Consider the following 25,156-nt stretch of genomic DNA (forward strand, 5'->3'; position numbering starts at 1 on the left):
GTTTCCAACATGTTAAGCAATCAAACTTGTTAAGACTTGATTAATTGAAATAGGTTTTATATAGACAATTGACCACCCAAGTTGACCGGTGATTCACGAACGTTAAAACTTGTAAAAACTATATGATGTCATATATATGGATATATATATAGTTAACATGGTATTATGATAAGTAAACATATCATTAAGTATATTAACAATGAACTACATATGTAAAAACAAGACTACTAACTTAATGATTTCGAAACGAGACATATATGTAACGATTATCGTTGTAACGACATTTAATTGTATATATATCATATTATGATATATTAATATATCATAATATCATGATAATGTAATAATTTAACATCTCATTTGATATAATAAACAATGGGTTAACAACACTTAACATGATCGTTAACCTAAAGGCTTTAAAACAACATTTATATGTAACGGCTAACGATGACTTAACGACTTAGTTAAAATGTATATACATGTAGTGTTTAAATATGTATTTATACACTTTTGAAAAACTTTAAGACACTTATCAAAATACTTCTACTTAACAAAAATGCTTACAATTACATCCTCGTTCAGTTTCATCAACAATTCTACTCGTATGCACCCGTATTCGTACTCGTACAATACACAGCTTTTAGATGTATGTACTATTGGTATATACACTCCAATGATCAGCTCTTAGCAGCCCATGTGAGTCACCTAACACATGTGAGAACCATCATTTGGCAACTAGCATGAAATATCTCATAAAATTACCAAAATATTAGTAATCATTCATGACTTATTTACATGTAAACAAAATTACACATCCTTTATATCTAATCCATATACCAACGACCAAAAACACCTATAAACACTTTCATTCATCAATTTTCTTAATCAAATTGATCTCTCTCAAGTTCTATCTTCAAGTTCTAAGTGTTCTTCATAAGTTTTATAAGTTCTAGTTTCATAAAATCAAGAATACTTCCAAGTTTACTAGCTCACTTCCAATCTTGTAAAGTGATCATCCAACCTAAAGAAATTCTTGTTGTTTACAGTAATATATCATTCTAAATCAATTTAATACTCATATACAAACTTTGATTCAATTCCTATAACTATAACTATCTTAATTCGAGTGATAATCTTACTTGAACTTGTTTTTGTGTCATGATTCTACTTCAAGAACTTTCAAGCTATCCAAGATCCTTTGAAGCTAGATCATTTCTTGTCACTTCCAGTAGGTTTACCTACTAAACTTTAGGTAGTAATGATGTTCATAACATCATTCGATTCATACATATAAAACTATCTTATTCGAAGATTTGAACATGTAATCACTAGAACATAGTTTAGTTAATTCTAAACTTGTTCGCAAACAAAAGTTAATCCTTCTAACTTGACTTTTAAAATTAACTAAACACATGTTCTATATCTATATGATATGTTAACTTAATGATTTAAAATCGGAAAACACGAAAAACACCGTAAAACCGGATATACGCCATCGTAGTAACACCGCGGACTATTTTGGGTTAGTTAATTAAAAACTATGATAAATTTTGATTTAAAATTTGTTCTTCTGGGAAAATGATTTTTCTTATGAACATGAAACTATATCCAAAAATCATGGTTAAACTCAAAGTGGAAGTATGTTTTCCAAAATGGTCATCTAGACGTCGTTCTTTCGACTGAAATGACTACCTTTACAAAAATGACTTGTAACCTATAATTCCGACTATAAACTTATACTTTTTCTGTACAGATTCATAAAATTAAGTTCAATATGAAACCATAGCAATTGGATTCACTCAAAACGGATTTAAAACGAAGAAGTTATGGGTAAAACAAGATTGGATATTTTTACTTGTTGTAGCTACGTGAAAATTGGTAACAAATCTATACAAATCATATCCTAGCTAACTTATATTGTATTATACATGTATTCTAATATATTATGTAATCTTGGGATACCATAGACACGTATGCAAATGTTTTGACATATCATATCGACCCATGTATATATGTTATTTGGAACAACCATAGACACTCTATATGCAGTAATGTTGGAGTTAGCTATACAGGGTTGAGGTTGATTCCAAAAATATATATACTTTGAGTTGTGATCTAGCCTGAGACGTGTATACACTGGGTCGTTGATTGATTCAAGATAATATATATCAATTTATTGATGTACATCTAACTGTGGACAACTAGTTGTAGTTTACTAACGAGGACAGCTGACTTAATAAACTTAAAACAGTAAAACGTATTAAGAAATGTTGTAAATATATTTTGAACATACTTTGATATATATGTTCATATTTATTATAGGTTCGTGAATCGACCAGTGGCCAAGTCTTACTTCCCGACGAAGTAAAAATCTGTGAAAGTGAGTTATAGTCCCACTTTTAAAATCTAATATTTTGGGATGAGAATACATGCAACTTTATAAATGTTTTACAAAATAGACACAAGTACGCAAAACTACATTCTATGGTTGGATTATTAAACCGAATATCGCCCTTAAAGTCTGGTAGCCTAAAAATTAGGGAAATGATGAAATGTCCCGTTCTTATTGATTAAAAACGTTCCATATTAATTGATTTCGTTGCGAGGTTTTGACCTCTATATGAGACGTTTTTCAAAGACTGCATTCATTTTTAAACAAACCATAACCTTTATTTCATCAATAAAGGTTTAAAAAGCTTTACGTAGATTATCAAATAATGATAATCTAAAATATCCTGTTTACACACGACCATTACATAATGGTTTACAATACAAATATGTTACAACAAAATAAGTTCCTTGAATGCAGTTTTTACACAATATCATACAAGCATGGACTCCAAATCTTGTCCTTATTTAAGTATGCGACAGCGGAAGCTCTTAATAATCACCTGAGAATAAACATGCTTAAAACGTCAACAAAAATGTTGGTGAGTTATAGGTTTAACCTATATATATCAAATCGTAACAATAGACCACAAGATTTCATATTTCAATACACATCCCATATATAGAGATAAAAATCATTCATATGGTGAACACCTGGTAACCGACAATAACAAGATGCATATATAAGAATATCCCCATCATTCCGGGACACCCTTCGGATATGATATAAATTTCGAAGTACTAAAGCATCCGGTACTTTGGATGGGGTTTGTTAGGCCCAATAGATCTATCTTTAGGATTCGCGTCAATTAGGGTGTCTGTTCCCTAATTCTTAGATTACCAGACTTAATAAAAAGGGGCATATTCGATTTCGATAATTCAACCATAGAATGTAGTTTCACGTACTTGTGTCTATTTTGTAAATCATTTATAAAACCTGCATGTATTCTCATCCCAAAAATATTAGATTTTAAAAGTGGGACTATAACTCACTTTCACAAATTTTTACTTCGTCGGTAAGTAAGACTTGGCCACTGTTGATTCATGAACCTATAACAATATATACATATATATTAAAGTATGTTCAAAATATATTTACAACACTTTTAATATATTTTGATGTTTTAAGTTTATTAAGTCAGCTGTCCTCGTTAGTAACCTATAACTAGTTGTCCACAGTTAGATGTACAGAAATAAATCGATAAATATTATCTTGAATCAATCCACGACCCAGTGTATACGTATCTCAGTATTGATCACAACTCAAACTATATATATTTTGGAATCAACCTCAACCCTGTATAGCTAACTCCAACATTCACATATAGAGTGTCTATGGTTGTTCCGAAATATATATAGATGTGTCGACATGATAGGTCGAAACATTGTATACGTGTCTATGGTATCTCAAGATTACATAATATATAATACAAGTTGATTAAGTTATGGTTGGAATAGATTTGTTACCAATTTTCACGTAGCTAAAATGAGAAAAATTATCCAATCTTGTTTTACCCATAACTTCTTCATTTTAAATCCGTTTTGAGTGAATCAAATTGCTATGGTTTCATATTGAACTCTATTTTATGAATCTAAACAAAAAAAGTATAGGTTTCTAGTCGGAAAAATAAGTTACAAGTCGTTTTTGTAAAGGTAGTCATTTCAGTCGAAAGAACGACGTCTAGATGACCATTTTAGAAAACATACTTCCACTTTGAGTTTAACCATAATTTTTGGATATAGTTTCATGTTCATAATAAAAATCATTTTCTCAGAATAACAACTTTTAAATCAAAGTTTATCATAGTTTTTAATTAACTAACCCAAAACAGCCCGCGGTGTTACTACGACGGCGTAAATCCGGTTTTACGGTGTTTTTCGTGTTTCCAGGTTTTAAATCATTAAGTTAGTATATCATATAGATATAGAACATGTGTTTAGTTGATTTTAAAAGTCAAGTTAGAAGGATTAACTTTTGTTTGCGAACAAGTTTAGAATTAACTAAACTATGTTCTAGTGATTACAAGTTTAAACCTTCGAATAAGATAGCTTTATATGTATGAATCGAATGATGTTATGAACATCATTACTACCTTAAGTTCCTTGGATGAACCTACTGGAAAAGAGAAAAATGGATCTAGCTTCAATGGATCCTTGGATGGCTCAAAGTTCTTGAAGCAAAATCATGACACGAAAACAAGTTCAAGTAAGATCATCACTTGAAATAAGATTGTTATAGTTATAGAAATTGAACCAAAGTTTGAATATGATTATTACCTTGTATTAGAATGATAACCTACTGTAAGAAACAAAGATTTCTTGAGGTTGGATGATCACCTTACAAGATTGGAAGTGAGCTAGCAAACTTGAAAGTATTCTTGATTTTATGAAACTAGAACTTTTGGAATTTATGAAGAACACTTAGAACTTGAAGATAGAACTTGAGAGAGTTCAATTAGATGAAGAAAATTGAAGAATGAAAGTGTTTGTAGGTGTTTTTGGTCGTTGGTGTATGGATTAGATATAAAGGATATGTAATTTTGTTTTCATGTAAATAAGTCATGAATGATTACTCATATTTTTGTAATCTTATGAGATATTTCATGCTAGTTGCCAAATGATGGTTCCCACATGTGTTAGGTGACTCACATGGGCTGCTAAGAGCTGATCATTGGAGTGTATATACCAATAGTACATACATCTAAAAGCTGTGTATTGTACGAGTACGAATACGGGTGCATACGAGTAGAATTGTTGATGAAACTGAAATAGAATGTAATTGTAAGCATTTTTGTTAAGTAGAAGTATTTTGATAAGTGTATTTAAGTCTTTCAAAAGTGTATAAATACATATTACAACACTACATGTATATACATTTTAACTGAGTCGTTAAGTCATCGTTAGTCGTTACATGTAAGTGTTGTTTTGAAACCTTTAGGTTAACGATCTTGTTAAATGTTGTTAACCCAATGTTTATAATATCAAAAGAGATTTTAAATTATTATATTATCATGATATTATGATGTACGAATATCTCTTAATATGATATATATACATTAAATGTCGTTACAACGATAAACGTTACATATATGTCTCGTTTCAAAATCATTAAGTTAGTAGTCTTGTTTTTACATATGTAGTTCATTGTTAATATAATTAATGATATGTTTACTTATCATAATATCATGTTAACTATACATATAACCATATATATGTCATCATATAGTTTTTTTACAAGTTTTAACGTTCGTGAATCACCGGTCAACTTGGGTGGTCAATTGTCTATATGAAACCTATTTCAATTAATCAAGTCTTAAAAAGTTTGATTGCTTAACATGTTGGAAACATTTAATCATATAAATATCAATCTCAATTAATATATATAAACATGGAAAAGTTCGGGTCACTACAGTACCTACCCGTTAAATAAATTTCGTCCCGAAATTTTAAGCTGTTGAAGGTGTTGACGAATCTTCTGGAAATAGATGCGGGTATTTCTTCTTCATCTGATCTTCACGCTCCCAGGTGAACTCGGGTCCTCTACGAGCATTCCATCGAACCTTAACAATTGGTATCTTGTTTTGCTTAAGTCTTTTAACCTCACGATCCATTATTTCGACGGGTTCTTCGATGAATTGAAGTTTTTCGTTGATTTGGATTTCATCTAACGGAATAGTGAGATCTTCTTTAGCAAAACATTTCTTTAAATTCGAGACGTGGAAAGTGTTATGTACAGCCGCGAGTTGTTGAGGTAACTCTAGTCGGTAAGCTACTGGTCCGACACGATCAATAATCTTGAATGGTCCAATATACCTTGGATTTAATTTCCCTCGTTTACCAAATCGAACAACGCCTTTCCAAGGTGCAACTTTAAGCATGACCATCTCTCCAATTTCAAATTCTATATCTTTTCTTTTAATGTCAGCGTAGCTCTTTTGTCGACTTTGGGCGGTTTTCAACCGTTGTTGAATTTGGATGATCTTCTCGGTAGTTTCTTGTATAATCTCCGGACCCGTAATCTGTCTATCCCCCACTTCACTCCAACAAATCGGAGACCTGCACTTTCTACCATAAAGTGCTTCAAACGGCGCCATCTCAATGCTTGAATGGTAGCTGTTGTTGTAGGAAAATTCTGCTAACGGTAGATGTCGATCCCAACTGTTTCCGAAATCAATAACACATGCTCGTAGCATGTCTTCAAGCGTTTGTATCGTCCTTTCACTCTGCCCATCAGTTTGTGGATGATAGGCAGTACTCATGTCTAGACGAGTTCCTAATGCTTGCTGTAATGTCTGCCAGAATCTTGAAATAAATCTGCCATCCCTATCAGAGATAATAGAGATTGGTATTCCATGTCTGGAGACGACTTCCTTCAAATACAGTCGTGCTAACTTCTCCATCTTGTCATCTTCTCTTATTGGTAGGAAGTGTGCTGATTTGGTGAGACGATCAACTATTACCCAAATAGTATCAAAACCACTTGCAGTCCTTGGCAATTTAGTGATGAAATCCATGGTAATGTTTTCCCATTTCCATTCCGGAATTTCGGGTTGTTGAAGTAGACCTGATGGTTTCTGATGCTCAGCTTTGACCTTAGAACACGTCAAACATTCTCCTACGTATTTAGCAACATCGGCTTTCATACCCGGCCACCAAAAATGTTTCTTGAGATCCTTGTACATCTTCCCCGTTCCAGGATGTATTGAGTATCTGGTTTTATGAGCTTCTCTAAGTACCATTTCTCTCATATCTCCAAATTTTGGTACCCAAATCCTTTCAGCCCTATACCGGGTTCCGTCTTCCCGAATATTAAGATGCTTCTCCGATCCTTTGGGTATTTCATCCTTTAAATTTCCCTCTTTTAAAACTCCTTGTTGCGCCTCCTTTATTTGAGTAGTAATGTTATTATGAATCATTATATTCATAGATTTTACTCGAATGGGTTCTCTGTCCTTCCTGCTCAAGGCATCGGCTACCACATTTGCCTTCCCCGGGTGGTAACGAATCTCAAAGTCGTAATCATTCAATAATTCAATCCACCTACGCTGCCTCATATTCAGTTGTTTCTGATTAAATATGTGTTGAAGACTTTTGTGGTCGGTATATATAATACTTTTGACCCCATATAAGTAGTGCCTCCAAGTCTTTAATGCAAAAACAACCGCGCCTAATTCCAAATCATGCGTCGTATAATTTTGTTCGTGAATCTTCAATTGTCTAGACGCATAAGCAATCACCTTCGTTCGTTGCATTAATACACAACCGAGACCTTGCTTTGATGCATCACAATAAATCACAAAATCATCATTCCCTTCAGGCAATGACAATATAGGTGCCGTAGTTAGCTTTTTCTTCAATAACTGAAACGCTTTCTCTTGTTCATCATTCCATTCAAATTTCTTCCCTTTATGCGTTAATGCACTCAAGGGTTTTGCTATTCTGGAAAAGTCTTGGATGAACCTTCTGTAGTAACCAGCTAGTCCTAAAAACTGGCGTATGTGTTTCGGAGTTTTCGGGGTTTCCCACTTTTCAACAGTTTCTATCTTTGCCGGATCCACCTTAATACCTTCTTTGTTCACTATGTGACCGAGGAATTGAACTTCTTCCAACCAAAATGCACACTTTGAAAACTTAGCGTACAATTCTTCCTTCCTCAATACTTCTAACACCTTTCTCAAATGTTCACCGTGTTCTTGGTCATTCTTTGAGTAAATAAGTATGTCATCAATGAAAACAATGACAAACTTGTCAAGGTATGGTCCACACACTCGGTTCATAAGGTCCATGAACACAGCTGGTGCATTAGTTAAACCAAACGGCATGACCATAAACTCGTAATGACCGTAACGTGTTCTGAAAGCAGTCTTTGGAATATCATCTTCTTTCACCCGCATTTGATGATACCCGGAACGTAAGTCAATCTTTGAATAAACAGACGAGCCTTGTAGTTGATCAAATAAGTAGTCGATTCTCGGTAGTGGGTAGCGGTTCTTGATGGTAAGTTTGTTCAACTCTCGGTAGTCGATACACAACCTGAATGTACCATCTTTCTTCTTGACAAACAAAACAGGAGCTCCCCACGGTGATGTGCTTGGTCGAATGAAACCACGCTCTAAAAGTTCTTGTAATTGGCTTTGCAGTTCTTTCATCTCGCTGGGTGCGAGTCTGTAAGGAGCACGAGCTATTGGTGCAGCTCCTGGTACAAGATCTATTTGAAATTCAACGGATCGATGTGGGGGTAATCCCGGTAATTCTTTCGGAAATACATCGGGAAATTCTTTTGCAATGGGAACATCATTGATGCTCTTTTCTTCAGTTTGTACTTTCTCGACGTGTGCTAGAACAGCATAGCAACCTTTTCTTATTAGTTTTTGTGCCTTCAAATTACTAATAAGATGTAGCTTCGTGTTGCCCTTTTCTCCGTACACCATTAAGGGTTTTCCTTTTTCTCGTATAATGCGAATTGCATTTTTGTAACAAACGATCTCCGCTTTCACTTCTTTCAACCAGTCCATACCGATTATCACATCAAAACTCCCTAACTCTACTGGTATCAAATCAATCTTAAATGTTTCGCTAACCAGTTTAATTTCTCGATTCCGACATATATTATCTGCTGAAATTAATTTACCATTTGCTAATTCGAGTAAAAATTTACTATCCAAAGGCGTCAATGGACAACTTAATTTAGCACAAAAATCTCTACTCATATAGCTTCTATCCGCACCCGAATCAAATAAAACGTAAGCAGATTTATTGTCAATAAGAAACGTACCCGTAACAAGCTCCGGGTCTTCCTGTGCCTCTACCGCATTAATATTGAAAACTCTTCCACGGCCTTGTCCATTCGTGTTCTCCTGGTTCGGGCAATTTCTAATAATGTGGCCTGGTTTTCCACATTTATAACAAACTACATTGGCATAACTTGCTCCGACACTAATTGCTCCGCCATTACTCGTTCCGACACCATTTGTTCCTTTCGTTCTATTAACCCCTGGTCCGTAGACCTCACACTTCGCCGCGCTATGACCATTTCTTTTACACTTGTTGCAAAATTTGGTGCAGAACCCCGAGTGATTCTTTTCACACCTTTGGCATAGTTGCTTCTGATTGTTGTTGTTGTTGCGGTTATTATTGTTGTTGGGATGATTGTTGTAGTTGCTGTTGTTGTTGTTGTTGTTGTTGTTGTTGGGCCGTTTGTTGTAGTTGCGATTGATGTTGCGATTGTTGGGATAATTGTTGCGATTATTGTTGTAATTGCTGTTGTTGTTGTATTGGTGAGTCTTATCACCGTTTTCCTCCCACTTTCTTTTGACTTGCTTCACATTGGCCTCTTCAGCAGTCTGTTCTTTAATTCTTTCTTCAATCTGGTTCACTAGTTTGTGAGCCATTCTACATGCCTGTTGTATGGAGGCGGGCTCGTGTGAACTTATATCTTCTTGGATTCTTTCCGGTAATCCTTTCACAAACGCGTCGATCTTCTCTTCCTCATCTTCGAATGCTCCCGGACACAATAGGCACAATTCTGTGAATCGTCTTTCGTACGTGGTAATATCAAATCCTTGGGTTCGTAACCCTCTAAGTTCTGTCTTGAGCTTATTGACCTCGGTTCTGGGACGGTACTTCTCGTTCATCAAGTGCTTGAATGCTGACCACGGTAGTGCGTACGCATCATCTTGTCCCACTTGCTCTAGATAGGTATTCCACCATGTTAACGCAGAACCTGTGAAGGTATGCGTAGCGTACTTCACTTTGTCCTCTTCAGTACACTTACTTATGGCAAACACCGATTCAACCTTCTCGGTCCACCGTTTCAATCCGATCGGTCCTTCGGTTCCATCAAATTCCAAAGGTTTGCAGGCAGTGAATTCTTTGTAGGTGCATCCTACACGATTTCCTGTACTGCTAGATCCAAGGTTATTGTTGGTATGTAGCGCAGCCTGTACTGCGGCTATGTTTGAAGCTAGAAAAGTACGGAATTCCTCTTCATTCATATTCACGGTGTGTCGAGTAGTCGGTGCCATTTCCTTCAAAATAGTTAAATGGAACAAGTTAATCATACAGAATATTAAGAGTAGTTAATAGTATTTCGTAGCATAATATGAACTCATTTATAAAAGCTTTTTCTTCATATTAGCGTTTTATAAGTTTAAATTCGGGTAGTACCTACCCGTTAAGTTCATACTTAGTAGCTAATATACAATTCAACTACTACAATTCTATATGAAAAACTGATTATAATAATATTTCGCGTTCAAACTTTTATACAATATTTTACAAACTTACAATACCGCTTATTTTACATAAAGCATGAAATATAGCACACAATAACTTTGATACAAGATAGTTGTGAAGACAATTCTAGCTAGTACACAAGTCGTTCAGCAAAGGCAATAAAGACACGTAATTCATACGTCCAGAAACAAGTCATGCATTCTGGTTTTACTAGGACTACTTCCCATCCTTGGTCTTGTGCAACATAACCGTTATGGCCGTTGATAAGACAGCGTGTTGTAACGTCATCAAAGGGACGAGGGTTACGTAATGTCCAACAGTCCCGTAATAATCTAAAAACCTCATTTCTTACCCCAATTACCGACTCCGTCACTTGTGGAAACGTTTTGTTTAATAGTTGTAGCCCGATGTTCTTGTTCTCACTTTGGTGAGAAGCGAACATTACTAATCCGTAAGCATAACATGCTTCTTTATGTTGCATGTTAGCCGCTTTTTCTAAATCACGAAGTCCAATATTCGGATATATTGAGTCAAAATAATTTCTTAACCCGTTGCGTAAAATAGCATTTGGGTTCCCCGCAATATATGCGTCAAAGTAAACACATCGTAACTTATGGGTTTCCCAATGTGATATCCCCCATCTTTCAAACGAAAGTCTCTTATAAACCAAGACATTCTTGGAACGTTCTTCGAATGTCTTACAAACTGATCTCGCCTTAAATAGTTGTGCCGAAGAATTCTGGCCGACTCTAGACAAGATTTCATCAATCATGTCTCCGGGTAGGTCTCTTAAAATATTGGGTTGTCTATCCATTTTGTGTTTTTAAACTGTAAAATAGACAAGAGTTAGATTCATAAAAAAATACTTATTAATACAAGCAATTTTTACATATATCATAAAGCATAAGAACACTATATTCCATATATTACACCACACGAATACAACTATCTTATTCCGACTCGCTCGTTTCTTCTTCTTCGGTTTTGGTTCGTTTTGCCAAGTTTCTAGGGATATATGATGTTCCCCTAATACGAGCCGTCGTTGTCCACATTGGTTTAGAAAAACCTGGTGGTTTAGAGGTTCCCGGGTCATTGTTACAACTTAAGGACTTCGGGGGTTGACGATACATATAAAGTTCATCGGGGTTGGAATTAGATTTCTCTATTTTTATGCCCTTTCCCTTATTATTTTCTTTTGCCTTTTTAAATTCAGTTGGGGTAATTTCTATAACATCATCGGAATTCTCGTCGGAATCCGATTCATCGGAGAATTGGTAATCCTCCCAATATTTTGCTTCCTTGGCGGAAACACCATTGACCATAATTAACTTTGGTCGGTTGGTTGAGGATTTTCTTTTACTTAACCGTTTTATTATTTCCCCCACCGGTTCTATTTCTTCATCCGGTTCCGATTCTTCTTCTGGTTCCGATTCTTCTTCCGGTTCCGACTCTTCTTCCGGTTCCTCTTCGGGAACTTGTGAATCAGTCCACAAATCATTCCAATTTACATTTGACTCTTCATTATTATTAGGTGAGTCAATGGGACTTGTTTTAGAGGTAGACATCTATCACATAATATCAAACACGTTAAGAGATTAATATATCACATAATATTCATATGTTAAAAATATATAGTTTCCAACAAAAATGTTAAGCAATCATTTTTAAAGAAAACACGGTCGAAGTCCAGACTCACTAATGCATCCTAACAAACTCGATAAGACACACTAATGCAAATTTTCTGGTTCTCTAAGACCAACGCTCGGATACCAACTGAAATGTCCCGTTCTTATTGATTAAAAACGTTCCATATTAATTGATTTCGTTGCGAGGTTTTGACCTCTATATGAGACGTTTTTCAAAGACTGCATTCATTTTTAAACAAACCATAACCTTTATTTCATCAATAAAGGTTTAAAAAGCTTTACGTAGATTATCAAATAATGATAATCTAAAATATCCTGTTTACACACGACCATTACATAATGGTTTACAATACAAATATGTTACAACAAAATAAGTTCCTTGAATGCAGTTTTTACACAATATCATACAAGCATGGACTCCAAATCTTGTCCTTATTTAAGTATGCGACAGCGGAAGCTCTTAATAATCACCTGAGAATAAACATGCTTAAAACGTCAACAAAAATGTTGGTGAGTTATAGGTTTAACCTATATATATCAAATCGTAACAATAGACCACAAGATTTCATATTTCAATACACATCCCATACATAGAGATAAAAATCATTCATATGGTGAACACCTGGTAACCGACAATAACAAGATGCATATATAAGAATATCCCCATCATTCCGGGACACCCTTCGGATATGATATAAATTTCGAAGTACTAAAGCATCCGGTACTTTGGATGGGGTTTGTTAGGCCCAATAGATCTATCTTTAGGATTCGCGTCAATTAGGGTGTCTGTTCCCTAATTCTTAGATTACCAGACTTAATAAAAAGGGGCATATTCGATTTCGATAATTCAACCATAGAATGTAGTTTCACGTACTTGTGTCTATTTTGTAAATCATTTATAAAACCTGCATGTATTCTCATCCCAAAAATATTAGATTTTAAAAGTGGGACTATAACTCACTTTCACAAATTTTTACTTCGTCGGGAAGTAAGACTTGGCCACTGTTGATTCACGAACCTATAACAATATATACATATATATTAAAGTATGTTCAAAATATATTTACAACACTTTTAATATATTTTGATGTTTTAAGTTTATTAAGTCAGCTGTCCTCGTTAGTAACCTATAACTAGTTGTCCACAGTTAGATGTACAGAAATAAATCGATAAATATTATCTTGAATCAATCCACGACCCAGTGTATACGTATCTCAGTATTGATCACAACTCAAACTATATATATTTTGGAATCAACCTCAACCCTGTATAGCTAACTCCAACATTCACATATAGAGTGTCTATGGTTGTTCCGAAATATATATAGATGTGTCGACATGATAGGTCGAAACATTGTATACGTGTCTATGGTATCTCAAGATTACATAATATATAATACAAGTTGATTAAGTTATGGTTGGAATAGATTTGTTACCAATTTTCACGTAGCTAAAATGAGAAAAATTATCCAATCTTGTTTTACCCATAACTTCTTCATTTTAAATCCGTTTTGAGTGAATCAAATTGATATGGTTTCATATTGAACTCTATTTTATGAATCTAAACAAAAAAAGTATAGGTTTCTAGTCGGAAAAATAAGTTACAAGTCGTTTTTGTAAAGGTAGTCATTTCAGTCGAAAGAACGACGTCTAGATGACCATTTTAGAAAACATACTTCCACTTTGAGTTTAACCATAATTTTTGGATATAGTTTCATGTTCATAATAAAAATCATTTTCTCAGAATAACAACTTTTAAATCAAAGTTTATCATAGTTTTTAATTAACTAACCCAAAACAGCCCGCGGTGTTACTACGACGGCGTAAATCCGGTTTTACGGTGTTTTTCGTGTTTCCAGGTTTTAAATCATTAAGTTAGCATATCATATAGATATAGAACATGTGTTTAGTTGATTTTAAAAGTCAATTTAGAAGGATTAACTTTTGTTTGCGAACAAGTTTAGAATTAACTAAACTATGTTCTAGTGATTACAAGTTTAAACCTTCGAATAAGATAGCTTTATATGTATGAATCGAATGATGTTATGAACATCATTACTACCTTAAGTTCCTTGGATGAACCTACTGGAAAAGAGAAAAATGGATCTAGCTTCAATGGATCCTTGGATGGCTCAAAGTTCTTGAAGCAAAATCATGACACGAAAACAAGTTCAAGTAAGATCATCACTTGAAATAAGATTGTTATAGTTATAGAAATTGAACCAAAGTTTGAATATGATTATTACCTTGTATTAGAATGATAACCTACTGTAAGAAACAAAGATTTCTTGAGGTTGGATGATCACCTTACAAGATTGGAAGTGAGCTAGCAAACTTGAAAGTATTCTTGATTTTATGAAACTAGAACTTTTGGAATTTATGAAGAACACTTAGAACTTGAAGATAGAACTTGAGAGAGTTCAATTAGATGAATAAAATTGAAGAATGAAAGTGTTTGTAGGTGTTTTTGGTCGTTGGTGTATGGATTAGATATAAAGGATATGTAATTTTGTTTTCATGTAAATAAGTCATGAATGATTACTCATATTTTTGTAATCTTATGAGATATTTCATGCTAGTTGCCAAATGATGGTTCCCACATGTGTTAGGTGACTCACATGGGCTGCTAAGAGCTGATCATTGGAGTGTATATACCAATAGTACATACATCTAAAAGCTGTGTATTGTACGAGTACGAATACGGGTGCATACGAGTAGAATTGTTGATGAAACTGAACGAGAATGTAATTGTAAGCATTTTTGTTAAGTAGAAGTATTTTGATAAGTGTATTTAAGTCTTTCAAAAGTGTATAAATACATATTAAAACACTACATGTATATACATTTTAACTGAGTCGTTAAGTCATCGTTAGTCGTTACATGTAAGTGTTGTTTTGAAACCTTTAGGTTAACGATCTTGTTAAATGTTGTTAACCCAATGTTTATAATATCAAAAGAGATTTTAAATTATTATATTATCATGATATTATGATGTACGAATATCTCTTAATATGATATATATACATTAAATGTCGTTACAACGATAAACGTTACATATATGTCTCGTTTCAAAATCATTAAGTTAGTAGTCTTGTTTTTACATATGTAGTTCATTGTTAATATAATTAATGATATGTTTACTTATCATAATATCATGTTAACTATACATATAACCATATATATGTCATCATATAGTTTTTTTACAAGTTTTAACGTTCGTGAATCACCGGTCAACTTGGGTGGTCAATTGTCTATATGAAACCTATTTCAATTAATCAAGTCTTAAAAAGTTTGATTGCTTAACATGTTGGAAACATTTAATCATATAAATATCAATCTCAATTAATATATATAAACATGGAAAAGTTCGGGTCACTACAAATGACCCCTAATTGACGCGAATCCTAAAGATAGATCTATTGGGCTTAACAACCCCCATTCAGGTTATGGATGGTTTAGTACTTCGAGATTATTATACAGACGAGACGCTCTGTTTTGGGGATATTCTATGCATTAAGTTAATGTCAGTTACCAGGTGTTCAACATATGAATGATTTTTATCTCTATGCAGTTTGCGAAATGCCTGATAAGAGATGTGATATAAAAATGAAATCTTGTGGTCTATTATTATGATTTAATAATATGTAGGTTAAACCTATAACTCACCAACAATTTTGTTGACGTTTTAAGCATGTTTATTCTTAGGTGATTATTAAGAGCTTCCGCTGTTGCATACTAAATTAAGGACAAGATTTGGAGTCCATGCTTGTATAATATTGTTTAAAAACTGCATTCGAAGATTTATGTTGATGTGTAATATTATTGTAAACTATTATGTAATGGTCGTGTGAAAAACGCTATATTTTAGATTATCATTATTTGATAATCGTCGTAATATTTTAAAGGTTATGGTTTGTTTTAAAATCGAATGCAGTCTTTGAAAAACGTCTCATATAGAGGTCAAAACCTCGCAACGAAATCAATTAATATGGAACGTTTATAATCAATATGAACGGGACATTTCATCGAAGTCCTTGAGAGCAGTGTTGTGAAAAACCCGATTACTCGCCGATTAATCTCCGATTAATCATTTTTAAGAGGAATCCGTTCCGATTTCCAAAAATCCGTTTAATTAAACGGTCAACGCCAATTGATGAGTCAAAACCGAATTTGATAACCAAAATCGGTCAAAGTAAAAAATAGTTAACATTTTAACATGAATTTAAACGAAAACTTTATAGTTTTGAAGCAAAATGAACAATTTTAGACAATTATGTTAAAGCTAATTTTTATATTTATGGTTTTTTTATATATTTACACATATAATTTTTAAAAATTAATATTTAAATGTATACAGTACAATCTGATTAATCTCTGATTAATCCCCGATTTTCCAATTAATCTTTCCAATGTCCCGACCGATTAATCTCCGAATAGCGAATTTTGCAACCTTGCTTGAGAGTATGACTAATATTGTACAACAGAGAGAAAGAAGTGAATTGAAGTGTGTGTTGGAATGAATGACAAGGACCCTTTAAATAGACAAAATTTTTGCCTAAGCCGTTTGGCAGGCCGTATTTGGCAAGCCGGTTGCCAGGCAAACCGTTTCTTGGGGCCGTTTGCTGGACCGTTTGGCAGGCCGTTCGCCATACTGGCAAGCCATTTTTGTGCCTGATCAGTCTTGATTCGCTGGATCGTAACTTGATTTCTTGCCTTTCACCGTTTTCGCTCTAGAATCTTCGTTTTAGCTCCGATTCTCTTGATTCTTTTTGCACCGTCTTCATAATTACTTGTTCTTCAATTTTAACTGACAAAGTGGGTATTTTGCCAACAAAGTTCGAATATTTCTTGTTTTTGGACCTTAATACCGGGGTGAAAACGTGACTTTTTAGCCGATATCAAAAGACTAACTGTTGCTATTTGCTGTAATGAGGACGGTTCAGAAAAACTTCCTTTATGGATTATTGCGAAATATGCTAAACCAAGGTGCTTCAAGAATGTAAACTTGAACAGTCTGAACTGTGAGTACCTTGCTAACAAACGAGCTTGGATGACTGGTGTGTTATTTGAAGAATATGTTCGCCAAATTGATAAAAAAAATGGTTGGAAGAAAAATTCTCTTGATTGTGGATAATTGCCTGCTCATCCAAAAATTATTGAAGGATTACGAAATGTTGAATTATTTTTTTTTGCCACCCAACATAACTTCAAAAATTCAACCTTGTGACGCGGGGATCATACGAGCTTTTAAGATGCATTATCGTCGTCGATTTTATAGAAGCCTTTTGGAGGGTTATGAATTAGGGGTTTCAAATCCAGCAAAAATAAATGTATTAGATGCAATGAATCTTGCAATTTCAGCATGGACTATGGATGTTCGTGCAAATACAATTGCGGACTGCTTTCGTCATTGTAAACTTCGATCAACAGATAACATGACTTTTGAGAACTCAGATGAAGGTGGTGAAAGCAATCAAGAACTCCAGAATTTGATCAAAGAGTTGGGTTATCGCAATGCAATGGATGTCGAAGATGTTCTGACTCACCCAAAAGAAAATGTGGTTGCACAGTTGTTGACTGATGAAGAAATTATTGAAAGCGTTATTGGAATTAATAAAGATGATATCGATGAAGAAGATGATAAAGTTCTACAATGGAGCCCCCTTCGCGAAACGAAGCTATTAAAGCGGCAATCACATTGAATAATTTCTTGTTGAGCTATGAGAAAACAACACCAGAAGTTCTTACCATGCTAAGAAAAATTAGAGACGAGATTCAAGGAAAAATTGATTTCAACAAAAACAAAAGACAATTGAGTCATTTTTCAAGAAACCTTCATAAATAATTCATGTAATATGCTATATACCGTATAAGGAATTATTAATTTATATTTTATATAGGGTCTAAAGAAATTATCAAAATTGTATTATCTTATAATTTTAGCGAATTATTAATTTAGCATCCTATCCCCGAGTCGGAACCGGCAAAATATTATCTTAGAGAGTTTATTACATAATCGAGTATTAATTTATCGAGTTTCTACTCTAGTTTGCTTTAACGATTCATGTTGTATGATAAGCCTTTATTATATAATCTTTGCAACTTTAGCATAAATTTATTTTAAAATTTTTAAAGTTAAATTTACACAAATGACACGAATTTATTCACAAATATACCATGGATACTACGAGACTTGAACCATCAACTTGTTAATTGAAGGGCTCCTCACATGTTAGACAATAAGCCCTTTTATCATAAACGTCATAAATTTATTATTAAGCAGGATTCAATAATGTAGATAAAAAGTAACATGAAATAACCCCAAATGTTTCATCTAATTTTTTGTTCGAAAAACTCATTGAATACCAAATTACTAAAACTCTTTGACAAGTGCTTATTAATGCATTAATTTATTCAAAGAAATTACATAAAAGAAACTTTTAGTCCTTAGTTCGTCTATAGAATACACGTTCAACGACTACAATCAAATAAACATCAACTCACGAAACTTATAAGGAAAATACGAAATTACATACAATTTGAAAAATAACTCATAATGATGAGCTCAATACATTGATCATTTAATTAAATACATGTTTCACGGCACCAGGAAGATGTGTATGCTGAAAGTAGTTATCCCAATCAATTATTTTGGGATCAAAATAGAATATACCGCATTCAACTTCGTTTTCTCTTACCGCTTGGCGCAATCTCTCAGTATTCATATCATCGTAACTATCAGCACAAACAGAACAATAAAATGTTATATACGAATTAAAAACGAATAAACAATAATTATAATTACTAGACTAAGAAAACTTACAAGCTTTTTGAGAACAAATATGGTTTGTACAAGTCCACCACTCTAAGAACAAAGCTGATCTTTCTTTTAAGATCCAAATATGTTCCATTGAATACATTACATAACGCTGAATTCACAACTTGCAAACCCTGAAATCGCACAGTAAGTCATTAAATGTTAATTAACGCGATGTCACACTAGTTAGTTAATTAGCATTAAGTTGTACCTGTAACGGAATCATATAACGAAGAGAAAAGTATCTATGAAAGCTATCCATGGAATTCAACACCTTAATCTTGCCAACAATAATTGGATTGCCAGTTTTGTTAACCCATGGGTGTCTTGTAAAATAATGATAACCACTTTCTTGAATTCTTTTGTACTTCAAAGGGTTTGATACCGAAGATCCAACATGGTATATTATTTCACATGGTTGATTCGCATGAGCTACTATTGTCGCGATCATAGCATTCACTACCATGTCTGCCGGTATCTGTCATAAAATTTAAAATTTTAATTTAATTTAGTAAAAAGCTTGTTAGACCGATGAAATGAACATGTTTAAAATACCCACCACGTCAATTGTGGATTCGGGATCTCCAAGAAAACAAGATAACCTGCCTTTTCCATAACCAACAGCCAAACTATCAATTGTCCTGTAGTTTTCAAATTCAAATCTCATTTAGTTCTTATTCTTACATGACAAATTATGCGAACAGTCCCTCTGGGTTGTTAAGATTTCACTCTCAGTCTCTAAACTTTTTTTATGCTTGAGGAGTCCTTGTGGTTTGCACATTTAATGTGAGCAGTTCCTGAGACTGACGGACGTTAAAAAACCCCATTAATAGGCATCACATGCTTTGGACATGAGGATATTTTTGTCATTCATTTTTTTTCTTTATCTTTTTCCATAGTTTTTCTTACTCTAATACCCTCTTCGTTCTATATTTATAGTCCACTATTTTCTATATTTATAGTCCACTATTGTTTTTATAGTTGTTCTATATTTATTGTGCAATTTCATAAGTAGATAAGAAAAATAAAGTGAAGTTCGATAATATGATTTCATTAATAATGGGTTGCAGGTAGGTGTGAAAGGCAAAGGAAAGCGAAAGGTAATGGGTGAATATAAAAGGAGATGACTCAAATACCCTCATATGCATGACGTGTGACACAAGTTAATGAAGAATATTAACGTCCGTTAGTCTCAGAGACTGTATACGCAAGAGTTGCAAATCACGAGGATTGTCCACTGAGGGCATAAACTTAGCATACTGTCCACATAATTTTGTCTTCTTATAAGGGTAATGAAATATCCACCATCCAAATTACTTCATCCACCACATCTATGCATTATTTAGTTGTACAGTACAACCTATTAATGCACAGTTTATGGTGAAAGAAGTAATTTGGATGAGGGATATATCAATTCCCTTCTTATAACATCGTTTAGCGATTTTTGAAAATGGAAGATTTATATGCGTACCTTATGCCTTCGATCCAACCTGGGAAGGGTTCTTTATATGTGCTTAGGATGATCGTAGGCCGAAGAATGACTAGTGGCATATTTTCTTTCAAGCTTCCTAAAAGCATTTCTCCTAATGCCTTTGTAAAAACGTAGGTATTTGGCCACCCAAATTTATTTGCCCTTTAATCATTATAAACAAAACAATATATATTAGTGAGAACATTTTAATTTGAATATTCATTGCTTTCACCCTTCGAGTGTGTGCCTCATCGAACAAAAAAGGATTTTTTTTTATACCTTTCAATGCCCAAATCTTTCATAGTTAATGTGATGGATTTGTCGGTAGCATTTTCGTCAGAGCTAAGTTCTTTTAATTTTTCGTCGATGATCTTCTTCTCCGTGTTAATGTCTAGCCCAGGTGCACCATTAAGCGCCTCTCCCAAACGATATGGTGTTTCTAGTATAAGCCCCGGTGTCTCACCAGAGACATAAGCTAGAGAAAATATAAGTTTTCATCATTTTGTAACGGTCTAAGAAATGAGTAGTTTTTATTTTATTTTATTTAAATTCAACTAATAAAGAAAGGATAATAATGTAGTCTAATTAATAGGAGTGTAAACTAACCGGTTGATACATGAAGAAGCAATTTTATTTTGACACATTTGGCAGCAAAATTCAAAACATTTTTAGCTCCAAATATGTTCAAAGCAAAGGCAATGTCGTATCTGCAATAAATAATTTTTTTTTATTATATAATTCCACACATTAAAAACAAAAATAAGATCAATCGATATCATTGTATGAAGTCAGTCTCTTTATAAATCCTCACAATTGCATAAAATGGTTAGCTGCATATTTATGCAATATCTATACAAAACAAAATGTTCGTTTATGAGTTCTGTTATTTCGAAAATAAGTTCTTCATTTTCTTCCTTGATAAAGTTTTATTTGTTCGAGTTATTTAAGAGGAAGAATATTTTTTTACTTTGATGTAATCTGAATATTCATGGCAACAATTTTTATTAAATCTACTTACGTTCCCAACCACTAGTTTATTTTAGGATGATTATCGAAATTAGGTATACAAACATCAAACTTAACATTAACTATTTTTGATCAAACGACAGGTTAGTCTTTGAGTAGATTTAATAGTTAATGTTTATGAAGGTAGTTGTACCTTTCATCAAAGTTGGTGGTGGCAGCTACATTCACAACAACATCAACGCTTTTACACATCTTTTCAATCAAATTGGCATCCTTTATTCCCAAATTTTCATAGGTGATGTCTCCTGCCACCGGAATAACTTTTTCCGACAAGAACATTTGTAGATTTGTTCCATACTTCTCTTTTAAGACTTTAAACAAGTCCTTTGCCACAGCCTATATATATCACGCAAAAAAGGAAAAACAGATTAGTAAATAAAGTTTTCTATGATGTTGCTAATAAACTAACTAGATTTGAATATTGTTTTTGACTTTATTGCTAAACTGAACTACCATATATTTATATATTCTTGAAATATATATTCTTCAAATGTGAGATAAACTGACAAACGAAATCAATTTATTACATCTTTGGATTTGGTTCTATATTCTATAGTAGAACAATTCATTTTGTCACTTTCAAAGATAATAATTCTAACTTTTCCTAAAAAGATGGATTATATATGTACACATGCCCAACAAGGCCGGATATTGAGGCGTGCAAGCCGTGCGGCCGCACAGGGCCAACATCTATAAGGGCCCCTAAAAAATATCCTAACATTACATATATAGACTAATTTTTACATATTTTGGTCCATTTGTTAATAAACAAAAATAAAAAAAATCGAAAAATAAGATACATAATCAATGTCGAATACTCTGTAATCCAATATTATGCTCCAATACTCCACGTTCATGCTCCAATACTTAATTCTCGAAACTTAGTATTATGTTATATAAGAAAAAAATTTGTATACAAAAGGCTCACTTTTATTTTTCGAACAAGGCCCATAAAATTAACGGGACGACCCTGATGCCCAATAAGGCTAGATCAGAATATTGAATGACATTTAGACAGGGCCGGTTTCAAGATCTTTAGACATCAAGCTAGTGAGACAACATAACGTTGTATGTGATTATTTATACCGAATAGTGTGCAATATCACGTGTTCTAATTAACCATGTTATTAACGTTACTAAGTGTCTTAAGTTCTCCTATAATTAACTACACAATCTTGGCTAAAGTATATATATGTGCTCCTTGTCGATCTATTTTATTATTTGCCATTAACCACACCCGCTCGATCATATTCAGAAAAATTACAGGTCACACTCACTTCCTACACCTGTTAGGAAGAAACCTCAGCTTATCGCACTTAAGGAAAATCCCCTGAGGGAACCTTGCAAGATATGGGAAGAACCCACCATTTGCAAACTAAAACCCGCTGAGGAAATTCCCATTTGCAAGCTAAAACCCACCATTTGCAAGCTAAAACCCGCTGACGTACATGTTTCATCGTACTTTAGCTTGAAACATGCATGTCATAAATCAAAAGTGTACTTAACTCCTATCTCGTTAAGTTGTTACACACACATATACTCAAAGCCAATAATAAATACCTCAGTGTTAAAGCGCTGCAAGGCGGACTTTGCATCAGCAGCTCTTACAAGAAGATATAACTTGTTCACATTTGGTTGAACCCTAAGTATTTTCTCCACAAAAACTAACAATACAGAAATCAAAGTTAACTAAGTACGTTATCATATCATATGAATATGAATATTAATATTAATATCAATTTACACATATCTTTTGGAATCCATATATACTTCCATTATAAAAATATATCGACATCTTCAATAACTTAACTTTTCATCCTAGCATCTAGCAACATGTATATGTGGGCTCTAAAAATCAGTTTATGGAAACAACAATTCAACATGTATATGTTGATCATTGAACTTGAATCTACACTAGAGATTTTCAATCCTTAACCACCAAGTTACACCAATTGGGGTATAAAATGTACTAATAATATGTAATCCAATGTCCTCTCTACAGTGTATGTCATTTGTAAATAACACATAACATGCACTACGTACCATGAGTACGTTATACATACATATGTTTATTTGAATAAATTAAATAGAGATGTAGTTTAACTAGAAAGAAGAAGGGAATATATATACTTTTAGCAAGAAAACCCGTAGCACCGGTGACTAAGATGGTCTTGTTATCAAGAAAATCAAGAATGCTACCCAACTCCATTAATTTGTTGCAATTAGTACGTCCTTTACTGATCAACAACCTTTTTATTAATGAAGAAACCTAGCTTTTTATTGATGAAGAAGAAGATAAGGAGAAATATATAGGTAGAGAGAGAATTAGTGATATATAGAAATATATTGGTGAAGAAGAAGATCATCTGCAAGTGATATATATATAAAGAAGATGATGAGAACTTAAATGGAAAACGAAAGTGACACGTTGTGAGTAAATGATATAGGGTACGGTGCACGTTCAATCAATATTTTGTTTGGTAAAATTGGACTGAAATTTCGGTGCTTCACATTTACACCTTTCACAGTTACTATATACGTTAAGTAATTGAGTTATACTCTCTCTCCGTATATATCAATTTAATAGTAATTGAGTTATACTCTCTCTCCTTATATATTATTATTACATTATATTTTTTATTTATTATATATTTATATCATATTTTTTACTTACTTTTTTGTATACGTATAATGACGAGTTTTGTTGACCGATTTTATGTTAAAACAATGGGTTGACTGTAGAATCCGAGGTCATTATGTAATTCATAATATAAACATTAAAAGTGGAAAAATTACTTGAGTTGTGGGAGATGAAGAAATGATTAGCATAAGATAGGATCTATGATTTTCTACTTGATCCTAGGGGTGAGCATCGTTACTTAAGTACCGAAACTGAACTGATACCGTACAAGTACTATACTGAAACAGTACCAACCGAATGAATATGGTACGGGATTTGCTCTTTTTTTAGTCTTTCGAATGTGAAATATAGGCCAAGACTAATTAAGTTATTGAAAATTTAAACTTCCATTACTAAAAGTTGGGGTTATCTATCTCACTATGAATTTGTTCGATCGGGGCGTTGGAATAGTACCTATGTTGGTAGTTGAGTATATCAGTTGTGTTATCTGGTTGATCCAAGTTCATTTATAAATCTTTGATATTGTAGGAGAGGGTGTTTTTGTTGGACACTGGTCCCAATTACTCACACTCATACTCACCAAATTATTGAAATGAAATGACAGAATGTAAAAAAAGACATTTGAAAATAAATGCGAAGAAAACCAATAGGCTACATTTTGCTTTACTTCTTTTTCATATAAACTTACAATACGTGAACTTTCTTAAATACTAAAACAACTACCACCTTACTGCCCACTAAATGATTACCCCATGTACTCCTAATTTGTTGCTACTCATCTGGCCATTTTCTCCATGCACTACTTGGTCAACAAAAACCAAGTCCATATTCTGGCACTACATGTACCGTACCCCCATTTAATTTTACCCATCTATTAACAATTAACTAAAAACCATGACTAACATTTAATTAAAATACTGCCTAAAGTATTAA

At 33.4% G+C, this 25,156-nt stretch overlaps 1 protein-coding gene and 1 pseudogene across 1 annotated transcript; one reads left to right on the forward strand and one right to left on the reverse strand.

The window, feature by feature from the left end:
* The window catches only part of LOC139863535 (ARS-binding protein 1-like), a 96,861-nt pseudogene extending 78,752 nt beyond the window's left edge, over positions 1-18,109 (forward strand).
* A 550-nt stretch (positions 18,110-18,659) lies between these two features.
* Positions 18,660-23,893, reverse strand: LOC139862292 (fatty acyl-CoA reductase 3-like). The gene is made up of 10 exons (XM_071850867.1): positions 23,713-23,893; positions 23,143-23,246; positions 21,716-21,918; positions 21,163-21,263; positions 20,836-21,031; positions 20,557-20,718; positions 19,645-19,726; positions 19,297-19,563; positions 19,092-19,219; positions 18,660-19,003 (listed from the first exon to the last, which is right to left on the reverse strand). The coding sequence occupies exons 1-10, from the start codon at positions 23,789-23,791 to the stop codon at positions 18,850-18,852; spliced, it is 1,476 nt and encodes a 491-aa protein (XP_071706968.1). The 5' UTR covers positions 23,792-23,893; the 3' UTR covers positions 18,660-18,849.
* Between the last annotated feature and the right edge of the window lie 1,263 nt (positions 23,894-25,156).

Source organism: Rutidosis leptorrhynchoides, chromosome 8 (genome assembly GCF_046630445.1).
Source record: "Rutidosis leptorrhynchoides isolate AG116_Rl617_1_P2 chromosome 8, CSIRO_AGI_Rlap_v1, whole genome shotgun sequence".
NCBI lineage: Eukaryota > Viridiplantae > Streptophyta > Magnoliopsida > Asterales > Asteraceae > Rutidosis > Rutidosis leptorrhynchoides.